This window comes from Rhinoderma darwinii, chromosome 1, assembly GCF_050947455.1.
Source record: "Rhinoderma darwinii isolate aRhiDar2 chromosome 1, aRhiDar2.hap1, whole genome shotgun sequence".
NCBI lineage: Eukaryota > Metazoa > Chordata > Amphibia > Anura > Rhinodermatidae > Rhinoderma > Rhinoderma darwinii.
In genome coordinates, this window is record NC_134687.1 from 259,919,339 (window position 1) to 259,937,194 (window position 17,856).

The 17,856-nt window shown below is 41.7% G+C and overlaps 1 protein-coding gene across 3 annotated transcripts in view; it reads right to left on the reverse strand.

The window, feature by feature from the left end:
* REXO1 (RNA exonuclease 1 homolog) overlaps window positions 1–17,856 on the reverse strand; it is a 296,453-nt gene that overhangs the window by 159,928 nt on the left and 118,669 nt on the right. For all 3 annotated transcript variants that reach the window (XM_075863701.1, XM_075863706.1, XM_075863713.1), the window contains exons 6-7: window positions 14,392–14,529; window positions 14,191–14,314 (exon numbers count right to left, since the gene is read on the reverse strand). In XM_075863701.1, coding sequence (XP_075719816.1) covers window positions 14,191–14,314; window positions 14,392–14,529 — 262 coding nt within the window. The remainder of the gene's footprint in view (window positions 1–14,190; window positions 14,315–14,391; window positions 14,530–17,856) is intronic.

The window sequence follows — 17,856 nt, forward strand, 5'->3', positions numbered from 1 at the left end:
TGGTCGCTGATTGGTCAGTGTCACACTCCTCTATACAACGCCCAGTTGGTAAAAAGTAAAAACACGCCCAGTTGTCTATTAAGAAACTAATTACCATAAATCTAAAATTGTTTATAACTTGCTCAAAAATGATCGTTTTTCAAAATAAAAACCACTGTTCTCTACATTACAGCGCCGATCAGATTATGTAGGAGATAGTCACGCTATAAGAAGAAAAGATACAAAGCGCACATCGTGCATGAACCTGTAGAATTTACGAGGAGAAAAGAGGTGGTCAATTGTGCTGACCTGATAGTGTTATGCTAGGAGCATAACATCCAAAAAATCGTGTACAAGTCCCACTTGTAAGGTAGTTGCAGCCCAGTTCCCGATCCGGAGATGTAGAGGCAATCTCCGCTGTATATATCCAGAAGATAAGTGGTGAAAAAAGGAACGGAAAATCCAAGGACTGCGCCCTTGGAATTTCCGTCCCTTTTTCACCCCTTATCTTCTGGATATGTAGGAGATAGGGCACTTATAATCTGGTGACAGAGCCTCTTTAACCACAAAGTCTTCCTGTCTGAAACTTTCACTTTGAGCAAGGGGGCACGGTACGCTTTGTCTCCCTTACTTTTTAAGTCAGCATTGGAACCCCTGGCGGTTCACCTTGAGGACATAAACATGTATACAGGAATCAATGTGGGGGGACCGTACTTAAAACTTGCCTTCTTTGCAGATAACGTTAGGTTCTTACCAAACCCAGAAGCCCACCTTAGTCCCATCTCGATCTCATTTCACATTTTGGAAGGTTTTCGCAATATAAAGTGAACATAACAAAAAGCAAAGTACTTTAGACTAAATAGTTTGCGTGAGACCCTCCGTTAAATTTGGTATAAATATCAAAATCTGTCACTAATCACTTCACGTATTCTGTTATTCGGTTATGAAAATCAGGGAAATACCTGACATACTTCACTCATTAAATAACCTTCCACGGATTTCCAAAATAATTGCAGAAATGGGACAACCTTCTTCTCTCCTTCTTGGAAGATGCTACCTTGTGAAAACGTTAAGATTCCTGAACCTATCATTTCCAATGCAGATACCCTCATGTTGCTTTTAAAACACAAGTACATAACACGTCTTAATACAGTCTTAATACAGTGTATTGCCCTTCATAGACTGATGTAGGGTGGGAGGGAGGCATTTTCCCAAATAGCAGGGGCCATAATTTGGTACATATGTCCATTTAGGCATATTTTGGACTTGATACTTGAAATCAGTCATTAGCCTAACTATGATCTAAAGCACCACATGGCAGCACCCTGGAATCTTACAGCCCTGCTACGACTAGATATGCGAGCTTTTCTCCTACTATCAAACCCTCGATACTTCTCTGAGACACTACGGAGTTCGAAGGAGCTCAGGAAAGGCACATTCTTGCTGAAACATAAATTTCTTACAATGTCCATAGTCTAAATTTCTACGTGTGAACTGCACAGCACGACAATTGCTCGCAAAACCCAACAAAAAAAAACTGGCTACTACCATATTTCTATATACAAAGCATATAGATAGATCTATCTATACACACACACTATATCGACAAAAGTTTTGGGACATGTAAGCATTAAATTCAGGAGTTTCCTTCAGTCCCATTACCACAGGTGTATAAAATCAAGCACCTAGCCATGCAGTCTTAAACATTTGGGAAAAAATGGGTCGCTCTAAAGAGCTCACTGAATTAGAGCATGGTACTGTTATAGGATGCCACCGTTACAAGTCAATTCGCGAAATATCTTTCCTCCTAGATATTCCACGATCAACTGGGAGTGTTAATTTTGCAAACTTGATGCATTTAGCAACCATAGCAACGCAGCCACGAAGTTACAGAGCGGGGACGCCGAGTGCTGAGGCGCATAGTGCATAAAAGTAGTCAACGCTCTGCTGACTGAACTGCAGCTCCAAACATTCTCAGGCATTAACATCACACAAACTGTGCGCCGGCAGCTTCATGGCATAGGTTTCCATGGCCGAGAAATTGCATGCACGCCTTACATCACCAAGCACAATACCAAGCGTCGGCTGGAGTGGTGTAAAGCATGCTGCCACTGGACTCCGGACCAGTGGAAACATGTTCTGTGGAGTGACGAATCACCCATCCCTATCTAGCAGTCTGATTGACAAGTATGGGCTTGGCAAATGCCAGAACAACATTGCCTGCCTGACTACATTGTGCCAACTGTAAAGTTTGGTGGAGGAGGGATATGGGGTTGTTTTTCATGGGTTGGCCTAAGCCCCTTAGTTCCAGTGAAGGGAAATCTTAATGCTTCAGCATACCAAAACATTCTGAACAATTGTATGCTTCCCACTTTGTGTGAACAGTTTGGAGAAGGCCCTATTGTGTTCCAGCATGAGTATGCCCCAGTGCACAAAGCAAGGTCTATAAAAGAATAGTTGGGTAAGTTTGGTGTGGAAGAACTTGACTGGCCTGAACAAAGACATTATCTGAACCCCATTGAATACCTTTGGAATGAACTAGAACGGAGACTGCGAACCAGAAGTCTAAGCACAGCGTGATCTCGCGATTGAAGCGGAGATCACGCTGTGCAGGGTAGGGCAAAAGCTATATGACGTGGATTGAACAGCTTCATACAGACAACACAAAAACTGCCCAGAAAGAAAAAGCAGCAGTATAGCCTCATTTGCATATTTAGAAATAAACTCAGAACTTTTAAAATAGTTCTTCTCACGTCATCTGTCCCAGGTAAGCTCAGAGAGCGCTTACAGATAAATGCAGGTTATTCTAGGGCATTCGTTATAAAGCAAGACAACTTCAGGCTAGAGCAAAAGTTTTCCTGTTCATATTAAATCCTGTCAGCTGCTACTGCGTGTTTATTTTACAGGGGAGACAAGAATAAGCTGCTGCTAGAACCCACTGGCACAGGTTTATCTCTGGCATATTAAAATAATCCCAATCCGACTTTCCCTACAATATCTTTTGTAGTTTAAGGTAGGATGCCACCATACTTATTAGCTCATAAACCTATCCTGCCAAAATCGGTGGGTTCACCCAAAGTTTATTTAGCGTGCATGGCAAGCTTTAGAGGAGTAAAACTGGGGAAACAGAGAACCGGGCTGTGCAATCTGCGAAGGCACGTCCACCTTAGAGATGTTCCCTATCTGGACATAACCAGTGAATTTGCTAAGTACTGAGGTTGAGGTTTGCAATCAATTTTATTACTTTCAGGAACAGAGGGTAATTAAAGTGGATGTCTAAAGTGAGACAAACCCCTTTCATATCTAAAGGACCTAACCTATTCAAACATTAAAGACCGAAGGAATTTTTTTATTTTTTGGGCCGCTACATTACTAGAGAGAGTCATAACGTTTTTATTTTTCTGTTCGACATCGAAAGGACTTTGTGGGAAAAGTTATACTTTTTAAACAGCACCATTTTGGGGTACATATACCCGGTTGACTAAATTGTTTCTAATCTTTTTGATGAATGGGGGGAAATGGGAAAAAAAAAAAATAAATTCTTTAATTTATGGCTTAAATTATGCATTGACTTTATTCTATGGGGCAATGCTAGTTTAGCACAACAAAAAGCCCTTTTATGGGGGAAAAAGTTTGTTGATCCAATCTGAGAGACCTCATTTTTTTTTCCATCAATGTAGCTGCCTGTAAACTTGTTTTTTTCAAGACAATTCTCCTTTAACCCCTTCCCGACATTTGTCGTAAGTATACGTCATGGAAAGCCAGTGCTTCCCGCAAAATGTCGTATACTTACGACAAATGTTTGGCACCGGCTCAGAAGCTGAGCCGGTGCCATCATCGCCGGATCTCAGCTGTATCTTACAGCTGACATCCGGCTGTAATGGCGGGGACCGAAATTAGCTGCGATCCCCGGCATTAAACCCTTCAACGCAGCGTTCAAACTTGATCGCTACATTTAAGCTGTTTGCAGCTCATCGGAACCCCAGCAATGAAATTGCCGGGGTTCCGGTGGCTGAAATGGCAACCGGAGGCCTAATACTGGCCTCCCGGTCTGCCTAGCACGGAAGCCGGTCAAGATCCGCCGGCTCAGGAGCTGATCGGGCGTCATCAGCGGTGGAAGTCAGCTGTATGTTACAGCGGACATCCAGCTGTAACGGCAGGAACCGGAGCTAGCTCCGATCCTTGCCATTAACCCCTTCGATGAAGCAGCCCTGACAGGGACACAATGGCCTCCTGCTCTGCCATTACGGAAGCCGATTAGGCCCTGCCGGGAGGCGAAGCCTAAACGGCTCGCTGTCAGTGAACAACTGACAGATCTAATACATTGCACTACGTAGGTAGTGCAATGCATTAGAAAAAAAACATCAGACAGTTGGAACTTCAAGTCCCCTAGTGGGACTTGGAAAAAAAGTGTAAAAAAGAGTGAAAAAAAGTTCGAAAAACATAAGTTTCAAGTAATAAAATAAAACACAATCGCCCTTTTTCTCTTATCAAGTCCTTTATTATTGAAAAAAATAATAAACCATACGTATTTGGTATCGCCGTGACCGTAACGACCTGAGGTATCAGGTAAACAGCATGAAAAAAACCTGTAAAAAAAAAAAGATACCAGAGGTTCTGTTTTTTGGTCACTTTGCCCTACAAATATTGGAACAAAAAGTGATCAAAAAGTCGCACGTATCCAAAAATTGTACCTATAAAAACTATAGCTTGTCTCGCAAAAAAACAAGCCCTCATACAGCTCCGTCGACAAAAAAATTAAAACGTTATGGTTCTCACAACTTGGCGACAGAAAAAATACATTCTTTTTCCAAAAGTAATTTTATTGTGCAAAAAGTTGTAAAACATAAAAAAGTTCTATAAACCAGGTATCGCCGGAATCGTACTGACCCGCATAATAACGTGAACATGTAGTTTATTACACGTGGTGAACGCTGTATAAAAAAAAGCTAAAAAAACTATGGCAGAATTGCGTTTTTTTGTTTACCTGGCCTCCCAAAAAATAGGATAAAAGGTGATCAAATAGTCACATGTACCCCAAAATGGTACCAATAATAACTACAGCTCGGCCCACAAAAAAAAAAGCCCTCATACCACTAAGTCTATGAAAAAATAAAATTAGTTAAGGCTCCAATAAGTCAGGAAATAAAAAATATGCAGTTGTGCCGGCCCGAGGGGAACATTTCTTCTGTTTCAAGAGGCAATTTATCAAGGACCTAAAATTAGGGAACCAGGAAGGGGAGGGCCCAAACATATCTGCTGGAAGGGTGCCCGTATTATACTAGGACAACACTTTCCCAGCAAAATTCCCCAAACAGCAAAGGTGGACCAAAAGGGGCATAAGAATGGACGCCATATATCAGTGCGACACCGGCCTGTGCAGAAAGGATTGTGTCACAGCGTAACACACATCTATGGATCATTTTATTGTTTTATTACCCCATTATACCACCTGACTGCCCCTTATATACTCCGCCCGGCTTACATGTACCCCCACATTATAAATGGAAACACCAGCAATAAAACAAATAAATCTACTACCAAGCAAAATCCACTCTCCAAAAGGCAAATGGCGCGCCCTCCGCTCTGAACCCTACAATGTGCCCAAACAGCAGTTTCCTTCCACATATATGGCATCGTCCTACCCGGGAGAACCCTTTTAACAATTTTTGGGGTGTGTGTCTCCAGTGGCATAAGCTGGGCATGATACACTGACATGGGTTGAATGGGTTTATCTATTATATGGGGTGTACTTTAATGAGGGACCATTCACCCCATTCCCTTTTTTGTATATTATACCTAAGCCGGTAATTTTACTGAATTTTAACCCCTTCAGGACCAAGCTCATTTTGGCCTTCAGGACCAGACCCATTTTTTCAAATCTGACATATTTCACTTTATGTGGTAATAACTCCGGAACGCTTTTACCTATCAAAGTGATTCTGAGATTGTTTTCTCGTGACACATTGGACTTTATGATAGTGGAAAAATGTGGTCGATAAATTCAATATTTACCAGTGAACAACACCAAAATTTGGTGAAAAATTGCAAAAATTTCCATTTTTCTAAATGTAAATGTGTCTGCTTGTAAGACAGGCAGTTATACCACACAAAATTGTTGCTAATTAACATCCCCCATATGTCTACTTTAGATTGGCATCGTTTTTTGAACATCCTTTTATTTTTCTAGGACGTTACAAGGCTTAGAACTTTAGCAGCAATTTCTCACATTTTCAAGAAAATTTCAAAAGGCTATTTTTACAGGGGCCAGTTCAGTTGTGAAGCGGCTTTTAGGGCCTTATATATTAGAAACCGCCAAAAAGTCACCCCATTTTAAAATCTTCACCCCTCAAAGTATTCAAAACAGCATTTAGAAAGTTTCTTAACCCTTTAAACGTTTCACAGGAATTAAAGCAACGTAGAGGTGAAATTTTCAAATTTCATTTTTTTTTTGCAGAAATTCATTTTTATTCTATTTTTTTTGTAACACAGAAGTTTTTACCAGAGAAACGCAACTCAATATTTATTGCCCAGATTCTGCAGTTTTTAGAAATATCCCACATGTGGCCCTAGTGTGGTAATGGACTGAAGCACCGGCCTCAGAAGCAAAGGAGCACCCAGTGGATTTTGGGCCTCCTTTTTATTAGAAAATATTTTAGGCTCCATGTCAGGTTTCAAGGGCTCTTTCGGTGCCAAAACAGTGGAAATCCACCAAAAGTGACCCCATTTTGGAAACTACACCCCTTGAGGAAATTATCTAGGGGTATAGTGAGCATTTTGACCCCGCAGGTTTTTTGCAGAAATTATTGGAAGTAGGCCGTGAAAATAAAAATCGTCATTCTTTCAAAGATTATGTAGGTTTAGCTAATTTTTTCTAATTTCCACGAGGACTAAAGGAGAAAAAGCACCACAACATTTGTAAAGCAATTTCTCCCGAGTAAAACAATACCCCACATGTGGTTATAAACGGATGTTTGGACACACGGCGGAGCTTAGAAGGGAAAGAGCGCCATTTAGCTTTTGGAGCTCAAATTTAGCAGGAATGGTTTGCGCAGGCCATGTCGCATTTGCAAAGCCCCTGAGGTACCAAAACAGTGAAAACGCCAAAAAAGTGACTCCATTGAGAAAACTACACCCCTTGAGGAATCCATCTAGGGGTGTAGTGAGCATTTTGCCCCCACAGGTGTTTCATAGATTTTATTAGAATTGGGCAGTGAAAATAAAAAAAATCCTTTTTCTTCAATAAGACGTAGCTTTAGCTCCAAATTTTTAATTTTCTCAACAAATAAAGGAAAAAAAGAACCCCAACGCTTGTAAAGCAACTTCTCTGGAGTACGGCAATACCCCACACGTGGTCGTAAAATGCTGTTTGGGCACACGGCAGGGCTCAGAAGGGAAGGAGCGCCATTTGCTTTTGGTGTACAGATTTTGCTGCATTTGGTTTCTGGTCCCTATGTTGCATTTGCAAAGTCCCTGTGGGACCAAAACAGTGGATCCCCCCCAGAAGTGACCCCATTTTGGAAACAACACCCTCAAGGTATTCACCTAGGGGTGTAGTGAGCATGTTAACCCCACAGGTGTTTTGCAGAAATTCGTGTGCACACGATGTGGGAGAATGAAAATGGGAATTTTTCCTTAGATACGCCAATATGTGGTGCCCGGCTTGTGCCACCATAACAAGACAGCTCTCAATTATTATGCGGTGTTTCCCTGTTTTAGAATCACCCTACATGTGGCCCTAATCTTTTGCCTGGACATTCGACAGGGCTCAGGAGTGAAAGAGTACCATGTAAAATTGAGGCCTAATTTGGCGACTTATAAAGTATTGGTTCACAATTGCAGAGGCTTTGATGTGAAATAATAAAAGAAACCCCTGAGAAGTGACCCCATTTTGGAAACTGCACCCCTCAAGGCATTTATTAAGAGGTGTAGTGAGCATTTTCACCCCACGTGTCTTTTCCATAAATGATTGCGCTGCGGAAGGTACAAATTAAATAGTTTCCCTAGATATGCCAATTCAGTGTCAAATGTCATGCCCAGCTTGTGCCACTTTTTTTTTTATATACACCGTTCACCGTACGTTATAAACTACATGTTACCTTTATTCTGCGGGTCAGTACGATTCCGGCGATACCAAATTTATAGAACTTTTTTATAACTTTTTGCACAATAAAATTACTTTTGGAAAGAGAATGTATTTTTTCTGTCGCCAAGTTGTGAGAGCCATAACTTTTACATTTTTTCGTCGATGGAGCTGTGTGAGGGCTTGTTTTTTTTGCGAGACGAGGTATAGATTTTATCGGTACCATTTTTGGATACATGCGACTTTTTGATCACTTTTTATTTCAATTTTTGGAAGACAGTGACCAAAAAAACAGTAATTATGGCAGTGTTTTTGAGGTTTTTTTTTTACGGCGTTCACTGCGCTGGATAAATAACATAATATTTTTATAGTTCAGGTCGTTACGATCGCTGCGATACCAAATATGTATGGCTTTATTATTTTTTTCAATAATAAATGACTTATAAGGGAAAAAGGGCGATTGTGTTTTGTGTTATTATTTGAAACTTTTATTTTATGTTTTCCAACTTTTATTTTTACTTTTTTTACACTTTTTTTTACACTTTTCTTTAGTCCCACTAGGGGACTTGAATGTCCAACTATTTGTTTGATGTTCTAATACATTGCACTACCTATGTAGTGCAATGTATTGGAACTGTCAGTTGTTCACTGACAGCAAGCCGATTAGGCTCCGCCTCTGGGCGGGGCCTAATCAGCTTACGTAATGGCAGACAGGAGTCCATTGTTAGGGCTCCTGTTGCCATGGTAGCAGTCGCCAGCCTTGCCATCGCATGGCAAGGCTGCCGATTTTCTACAAACCTCTAGGATGCAGCGATCACAATGGATCGCTGCATCGAAGGGGTTAATGCCAGGAATCGGAGCTAGCTCCGGTTCCTGGCGATAGATCGGGGTGTCCGCTGTAACATACAGCGGACACCCACTGCTGACGCCGCCGGCTCAGCTTCTGAGCCGGAAGCTGAGCCGGCGCCATCTTGCCGATGTTACCGGAAGCCTCCTGGGCCCCACCGACGACGGGGCATAGGAGGATTCCGTTACAGGCTGATCGGGAGGTAAGCATTAGCCCTCCGATCGCCTTTGCAGCCACCGGCAACCCAGCGATCACGTTGCTGGGGTGCCGATGGCTATAAACTCCTCACATGCTGCGATCTCTATTGAACGCAGCATGTGAGGGGTTAATCGGTCGGATCGGAGGCTAGCTCCGGTCCTGGCCGATACCTTAGGGTGCCAGCTGTAACATACAGCTGTCACCCGGTGGTGATGTCGCTGGCTCAGCTCCTGAGCCAGCTTCATCTCCATGACGTATATTTACGTGAAAAGGCGGTAAGCCACCGATTTTAATGACGTTTATATACGTGATCCGGCGGGAAGGGGTTAATAATTCAATTAAATAGATCAGTTGATCTACTTGCTTCTTGCCCTTCTTTTTCCCATTTCAATCCCTTCCCTTTCCTATTGTTATACTGAAATGGCATATCTAGGGAAAAATATACATTTTTAATTTACACCATCCGCAGCGCATTCATTTATGGAAAAGACCTGTGGGGTGAAAATACTCACTACACCCCTTAATAAATGCCTTGAGGGGTGTAGTTTCCAAATGGGGTCACTTCTCAGGGGTTTCTTTTTATTATTTCACATCTAAGCCGCTGCAGTTGTGAACCAATACTTTGTAAATCGCCAAATTAGGCCTCAATTTTACATGGTATGCTTTCACTCCTGAGCCTGGTCGAATGTCCAGGCAAAAGATTAGTGCCCCACGTAGGGTGTTTCTAAAACTAGGAAACACTGCATAATAATTAGAGAGCGGTCTTGTTATGGTGGCACAAGCTGTGCACCACATATTGGCATATCTATGGAAAAAAATCCCATTTTCACTCTGCAACATCGAGTGCACACTAATTTCTACAAAACATCTACACCCCTAGGTAAATGCATTGAGGGGTGTAGTTTCCAAAATTGGGTCACTTCCGGGGGGGGTTTCCACTGTTTTGGGCCCACAGGCGCCCAGAAACCAATTTAGCAAAATCTGCACTCCAAATGGCGCTCCTTCCCTTCTGAGCCCTGCCGTGTGCCCAAACAGCAGTTTCTGACCACATATGGGGTATTGCCGTACTCGGGAGAAATTGCTTTACAAATGTTGGGTTCTTTTTTTCCTTTATTTGTTGAGAAAATGAAAAATTTTGCGCTAAAGCTACGTCTTATTGAAGAAAAAGGATTGTTTTTATTTTCACTGCCCAATTCTAATAAATTCTATGAAACATCTGTGGGGTCAAAATGCTTACTACACCCCTAGATGAATTCCTCAAGAGGTGTAATTTCCTAAATGGAGTCACTTTTTGGACGTTTTCATTGTTTTGTCCCCTCGGGGGCTCTGCAAATGCGACCTAGCCTTCGCAAACCATTCCTGCTAAATGTGATCTCCAAAAGCCAAATAGCGCTCTTTCCCTTCTAAGCCCTGCCGTATATATCCAAACAGCCGGTTATGAACACATGTGGGGAATAGTTTTACTCGGGAGAAATTGCTTTACAAATTTTGCGGTGCTTTTTCTCCTTCAGTCCTTGTGGAAATGAGAAAAAATTAGCTAAACCTACATTTTCAGGGCCTACTTCTAATAATTTCTGCAAAAAAACTGTGGAGTCAAAACGCTCATTATAGCCCTAGATAATTTCCTCAATTGGTGTAGTCTCCAAAATGGGGTCACTTGTGGGGGGTTTCCACTGTTTTGTCCCCTCAGGTTCTTTGTAAATGTGACATGGCCTCCGCAAACCATTCCTGCTAAATTTGAGCTCCAAAAGCCAAATAGCGCCCTTTCCCTTCTAAGCCCTGCTGAGGGTCCAAACAGCCGTTTATTACCACATGTGGGGTATTATTTTACTCGGGAGAAATTTCTGTAAACAACCTGTGTGGTCATAATGCTCACTATACCCCTAGATAATTTCCTTGAGGTGTGTAGTTTCCCAAATGGGGTCACTTTTGGGGGATTTTCACTGTTTTGGCACCGCAAGAGCCCTTCAAACCGGACATGGTGCCTAGAATATATTGTAATAAAAATATGGCCCAAAAATCCTCTAGGTACTCCTTTACTTCTGAGGCCGGTGCTTCATTCCAGCAGCAGGCTATGGCCACATGTGGGATATTTCCAAAAACTGCAGAACCTGGGCAATAAATATTGAGTTGCATTTCTCTTGTAAAACCTTCTGTGTTATAAAAATAAAATTGTAATAAAAATTTCTGCAAAAAAATATGAAATTTGTAAATTTCACTTCTACTTTGCTTTAAATCCTATGAAATGTCTAAAGGGTTAAGAAATTTTATAAATGCTGTTTTGAATACATTGAGAGGTGACGTTTTTAAAATGGGGTGACTTTTTGGGGGTTTCTAATATATAAGGCCCTAAAAGCCGCTACACAACTGAACTGGCCCCTGTAAAAATAGCCTTTTGACATTTTCTTGAAAATGCGAGAAATTGCTGCTAAAGTTCAAAGTCTTGTAACGTCCTAGAAAAATAAAAGGATGTTTAAAAACTATGCCAATCTAAAGTAGACATATGGGGATGTTAATTAGGAACAATTTTGTGTGTTATAACTGCCTGTCTTACAAGCAGATACATTTAAATTGAGAAAAATGCTAAGTTTTGCAATTTTTCGCTAAATTTTGGTGTTATTCACAATTAAATACTGAACATAGAGTACATTTTGCCAGTAACTTAAAGTCCAATGTGTCACGAGAAAACAATCTCAGAATCGCTTGGATAGGTTAAATAATTCCGAAGTTATCACCACATAAAGTGAAACATGTCAGATTTGAAAAATGAGGCTCTGTCAGGAATGTCAAAAGTGGCTTAAGAGGGAAGGGGTTAATATTTAATAGCACCATACATAGGACTGTATGCTCTGTAATGCTTTGATATACCCGCATACCAAAGCATGATAATAAACTGAAAGGTAATTTTTTTGCTAGAAGACTTCAATTAGGACATAATGGTATGTCCAAACGCGGGAAGTGGTAGAGGAGCTTCTAGCTTTTAGCTCCAGACGAAAGTAAAAATACTGGTGGTAAAGAGAGAGGCCTTTTAAACGTCGGTTATTTGTTTTTTTTCCCCTCTCCCAGTAAGGCTGGGTTTTTCACCAGGATTCGGTATTTCGTTGTTCTGCTCCATCAGAGCAGAACAACGTAAAAAACAGAAGTGTTTGTTCCATTACACGACACACACCACCAGCAGCTGACGGAACCTATTGACTTTAATGGGTTGTGTCGGGTTTTAATGGTTTTAATCGGAAACCATAGCACAGCATGCTGCTTTATGGTTTCCGGTATTTTAAGCCAGATCTGCGATGGAGGCCCCTGACTGAGCCTCCACCGCAGATGTGAACAAGGCTTAAAGGGAACCTGTCACCAGCATTTCACCTATTGAAATTCACTTATCCCCCACTGGCTGCTGCTATCTAAAGTTCATTACCGTTATCGCCTCTCCTAAACTCCTCCCCCGACTGTAAATAACGGTCTGCAAACATTTTGCGCTTTTTATCGTAATAATCCGGCGTCCCTTTGTGCACACACCAGAAGAGGACATCAGTGCATAAGCGTGGGATTTTGTGTGCTGGGGAAGGCGACGAGCTGTCAATCAAAAGTAAGGAGGCGGGGTAAACTCGGGAAGACTTGAGGAATGAAAATAAGAATTTTTTCAAACGAAGATTTGACTCTTTTCAAGAGAAGATCTGACTCTTTTCTGCTCATTAGCATACGTGTGGGAACACTAAAACACTGAACACTAAAGCTACAGAGCCGACTAAGAAGATAATTATAGGTTATATAGAAGTGATTTTTCACCCACTACCACCAGGTATTGCTGGTTTAATAGGTGAAATGCTGGTGACAGGTTCCCTTTAAGCAATCTCAGGTGTCTTGTCAAGGAGACAATACATGCAGTGAAAGTTTTGCCTTGTAAAACATTAAAAGCATAAAAGTCTCCCACACTATAAGGGTATGTTCACACGCAAACTCAAAAACATCTGAAAATACGTAGCGTTTTTGAAGCTGAAAATGAAGCTTCTTTTAATTTGGAGCTTCTTTTGAGGCGTTTTTCATAGTCTTCAATGGAAAATCAGCTACAAAAAACGCCTCAAGAAGTGACATGCTAATCTTTTACGGAGCGTTTTTTTACGCTCCGTTTTTTAAAACAGAGGCATAAAAAGACGCCCCGTATGAACTAAATGCTGTTTTGCCCATTGATTTCAATAGGCAGATCGTTGTAGGCGCTCAGCTTCCGTTTTTTCAGGCGTTTGAGGCGTAAACGCCCCGAAATATGCCTGAAAACACTGCGTGTGAACATACCCTTAGCCGAAACAGCCCAAAAAAATGTAGTGCCAATTGGCTAATCGAGACTAAAAAGGCATACAGCAGACACTTCGTTATGATTCCGCTGTATTCACGAGGGGTGCACTCCCCCTAGCCTTCCCCTCACCAGTGACTGACAGTTGACTTCTATCTGCATGTATACATGGCAGGCATCAGCCACTGGAGAGAGGGGTGTGTGGGGTGCACTCCCCTCAGTGCACTCAACTACGAGTCCACTCTATTCTTTGTTGCGATTTAATCTCAAATACTAAAACAGATAAATAATAATTGGCTATAAAGGGCATCCCTCTCCAGCAAGGCACAAGCCTTTTTCCAATTTAATCGAGCTAGAGACTTCTACTTGTATGTAACTACACAGTTTCGCAACAAATAGGAAAACTCTAAGCCTCATGCACACAAACGTGCTGTTGCGGCTGCAATTCCCCCGAAAATCCACGGGAGAATTGCGGCCCCATTCATTCCTATGGGACCATGCACACAACCGTGCTTTCCACGGTCCGTGCATGGCCCCAGAGCCCGGACCGCAGAAAGAACGGGTTCATTGAAAATAATGGCCGTGGCCATGTGCACAGCCCGCGATTTGCGGGCGGCTGACACTCCGTGGCTGGCCGACCCGTAAATCACGGCCGAGCACATGGCTACGGTCATGTGCATGAGGCCTTAACAGAATCTCTTTGCACTGTTCACTTACATATTGAATTCAAAGCACATTTTTACTGTAAATAAAAATGTGAATCCTTTAAAAACGCTTAATATACTCTTTACGCACTTTGAAAAGCAGCTTTTCTCTCTGATCCTTGGCTTCTAAGTTTCTTCAGAGTGTTGACTGCCACATTAAGATAAATGTTACGACTACTGCTACGAGCGTAAACGACTTTTTCCTCTTCTAGTGCCTGCAAAACAAAGAGAACATTGTGATATAACTGAAAATAAGCATTAATCTGCTTTAAAAATAGAATATCGCATTCACCTTGTTAAACGCTTCCTGTTGCGACGCACAGAACATCAGGCACTCATCAATGAATAGATTCAGGTAACGCTGTCTAACAGTAGTTGGGACTTTTGCACCAAATTCAGTAGGGAGAACAGGCCTCTTCAAGGCAGCACACTGAAAAGAAAAAGAGCTTTAAAAGGGATCTTTGGAGACCCAGACTCAAGTAGATAAACCCATTGGCTGCTGCGGTTGCGAGTCACATGCCAGGCAGAATTGGCTTTGCTGTCCAGAGACACAATTCTCATGGCCTGGCGGTAAAAGCAAATAATGTGCCAATAAACATGGCTACACACCACTTCAACCAATACGCATTATACGATTTACAGGGATAAACGGTATTCTTCAGCATTGCTCAAGAACATCCACTAAAGAACGCTTCTACGCATGATTTTCCAAGTACACCGTGTTCCAAATTATTATGCACATTGGATTTAAGTGTCATAAACATTTAATTATTAGTTTTTCAATGAAACTCATGGATGGTATTGTGTCTTAGGGTATGTGCACACGGTAGCAGGCTTTTACGGCTGAAATGACAGACTGTTTTCAGGAGAAAACAGCTGTCTCGTTTCAGACGTAATTGCTTCTCCTCGCATTTTGCGAGGCTTCTCTGACAGCCGTAAATTTTGAGCTGCTCTTCATTGAGTTCAATGAAGAACGGCTCAAATTACATCTGAAAGAAGTGTCCTGCACTTCTTTTGCCGAGGCTGTATTTTTACGCGTCGTCGTTTGACAGTTGACGACGCGTAAATGACAGGTTGTCTGCACAGTACGTCGGCAAGCCCATTCAAATGAATGGGCAGATGTTTGCTGACGTATTGTAGACCTATTTTCAGACGTAAAACGAGGCATAATACGCCTCGTTTACGTCTGAAAATAGGTAGTGTGAACCCAGCCTTAGGGCTCTTTGGATCATTGTAATCAATCTCAGACACCTGTGATAATTAGTTTGCCAGGTGTGCCCAATTAAAGGAAAACTACTTAAGGACGTTCCACATTATTAATCCCTTCCCGACATTTGCCGTTTGGGTACGCCATGCAAAGCATTGACTTCCCGCAAATTGCCGTACCCATACGCCAAATGTTTGGCACCGGCTCAGAAGCTGAGCCGGTGCCATCATCGTCTGATCTCAGCTGTATCTTACAGCTGACATCCGACTAACGGCGGGGACCGAAATTAGCTTTGAACCCCGCCATTAACCCCTTAAGTGCAGCGCTCAAACGCGAGTGCTGCACTTAAGGTGTTTGCAGCTCATCAGAACCCCAGCAATGAAATTGCGGGGTTCCGGTGGCTGCAATGGCAACCGGAGGCCTAATACTGGCCTCCCGGTCTGCCTAGCACGGAAACCAGTCAAGATCCGCCCGGCAGCGGAGCCTGATCGGCTTCCGTAACCAGCGACAAGATGGCGCCGGGTCAGAAGCTGATCCGGCGTCATCAGCGGTGGAAGTCAGCTGTATGTTACAGCTGACATCCACCTGTAACGGCAGGAACCGGAGCTAGCTCCAATCCCTGCCATTAAGCCTTTCGATGCAGCAATCGAAAGCGATTGCTGCATCATAGCGGTTACTAGAAGATCGCCAGCCCTAACAGGCAATCTGGACTGGTGACTGCTGCTATGGCAACAGGAGACACAATGGTCTCCTGCTCTGCCATTACGGAAGCCAATTAGGCACCGCCGGCAGGCGAAGCATAATCGGCTTGCTGGCAGTGAATAACTGACAGATCTAATACATTGCAAAAGTATAAAAAAAAAGTGAAAAAAATAAAAAACTTTGAAAACAATAAAAGTTGCAAGTAATAAAATAAGATTAAAAGGGGGATTGCGTTTTATCAAGTCCTCTTATTATTGAAAAAAAATAAAAAACCATACATATTTGGTATCACCGTGACCGTAACGACCTCAGGTATCAAAATATTATATTTATTGCACGCGGTGAACCGCGTATTGCCGTACTCAGGAGAAATTGCTTGACAAATGTTGGGTTCTTTTTTTTTTTTTTGAGAAAATGAAAAATTTTGCACTAAAGCTACGTTTTATTGAAGAAAAAGGATTGTTTTTATTTTCGCTGCCCAATTCTAATAAATTCTATGAAACATCTATGGGGTCTAAATACTTACTACACCCTTAGATGAATTCCTCAAGAATTGTAGTTTCCTAAATGGAATCACTTTTTGGGAATTTTCATTGTTTTCTCCCCTCAGGGGCTATGCAAATGTGACATGGCCTCCGCAAACCATTCCTGCTAAATGTGATCACCAAAAGCCAAATAGCGCTCTTTCACTTCTAAGCCCCGCCGTGTGTCCAAACAGCCGTTTATGACCACATGTGGGGTATTGTTTTACTCGGGAGAAATTGCTTTACAAATTTGGTGGTGATTTTTCTCCTTTAGTCCTTGTGGAAATGAGAAAAACAAATGCTAAACCTACATTTTCTTTGAAAAAATGTAGATATTAATTTTCAAGGCCTACTTCCAATAATTTCTGTAAAAAACCTGTGCGGTCAAAATGCTCACTATACCCCTAGATAATTTCCATGAGGTGTGTAGTTTCCCAAATGGGGTCACTTTTGGGGGATTTCCACTGTTTTGGCACCGCAAGAGCCCTTCAAACCGGACATGGTGCCTAAAATATAGTGTAATAAAAATAAGGCCCCAAAATCCACTAGGTGCTCCTTTGCTTCTGAGGCCAGTGCTTCAGTCCAGTAACACGCTAGGGCCACATGTGGGATATTTTCTAAAACTGCAGAACCTGGGCAATAAATATTGAGTTGCATTTCTCTGGTAAAACTTTGTGTTATAAAGAAAATTGTATTAAAAATTAATTTCTGCAAAAAAAAAATGAAATTTGTAAATTTCACCTCTACTTTGCTTTCCTGTGAAATGGTAAGAAATTTTCTAAATACTGATATGAATATTTTGAGGGGTGAAGTTTTTAATATGGGCTGACTTTTTGAGGGTTTCTAATATATAAGGCCCTCAAAGCCACTTCACAACTGAACTGGCCCCTGTAAAAATAGCCTTTTGAAATTTTCTTGAAAATGTCAGAAATTGCTGCTAAAGTTCAAAGCCTTGTAACGTCCTAGAAAAATAAAAGGATGTTCAAAAAACGATGCCAATCTAATGTAGACATATGGGGGAAGTTAATTAGCAACAATTTTGTGTGTTATAACTGCCTGTTTTACAAGCAGATACATTTAAGTTGAGAAAAACGCATATTTTTGCAATTTTTCGCAAAATTTTGGTGTTTTTCACAATTAAATACTGAACATATCGAGCTAATTTTGCCAGTAACATAAAGTCCAATGCGTCACGAGAAAAATCTCAGAATCGCTTGGATAGGTAAAAGCATTCAGGAGTTATTACCACATAAAGTGAAACATGTCAGATTTGAAAAATGAGGCTCTGTCAGGAAGGTCAAAAGCGGCTAAAGCGGGAATGGGT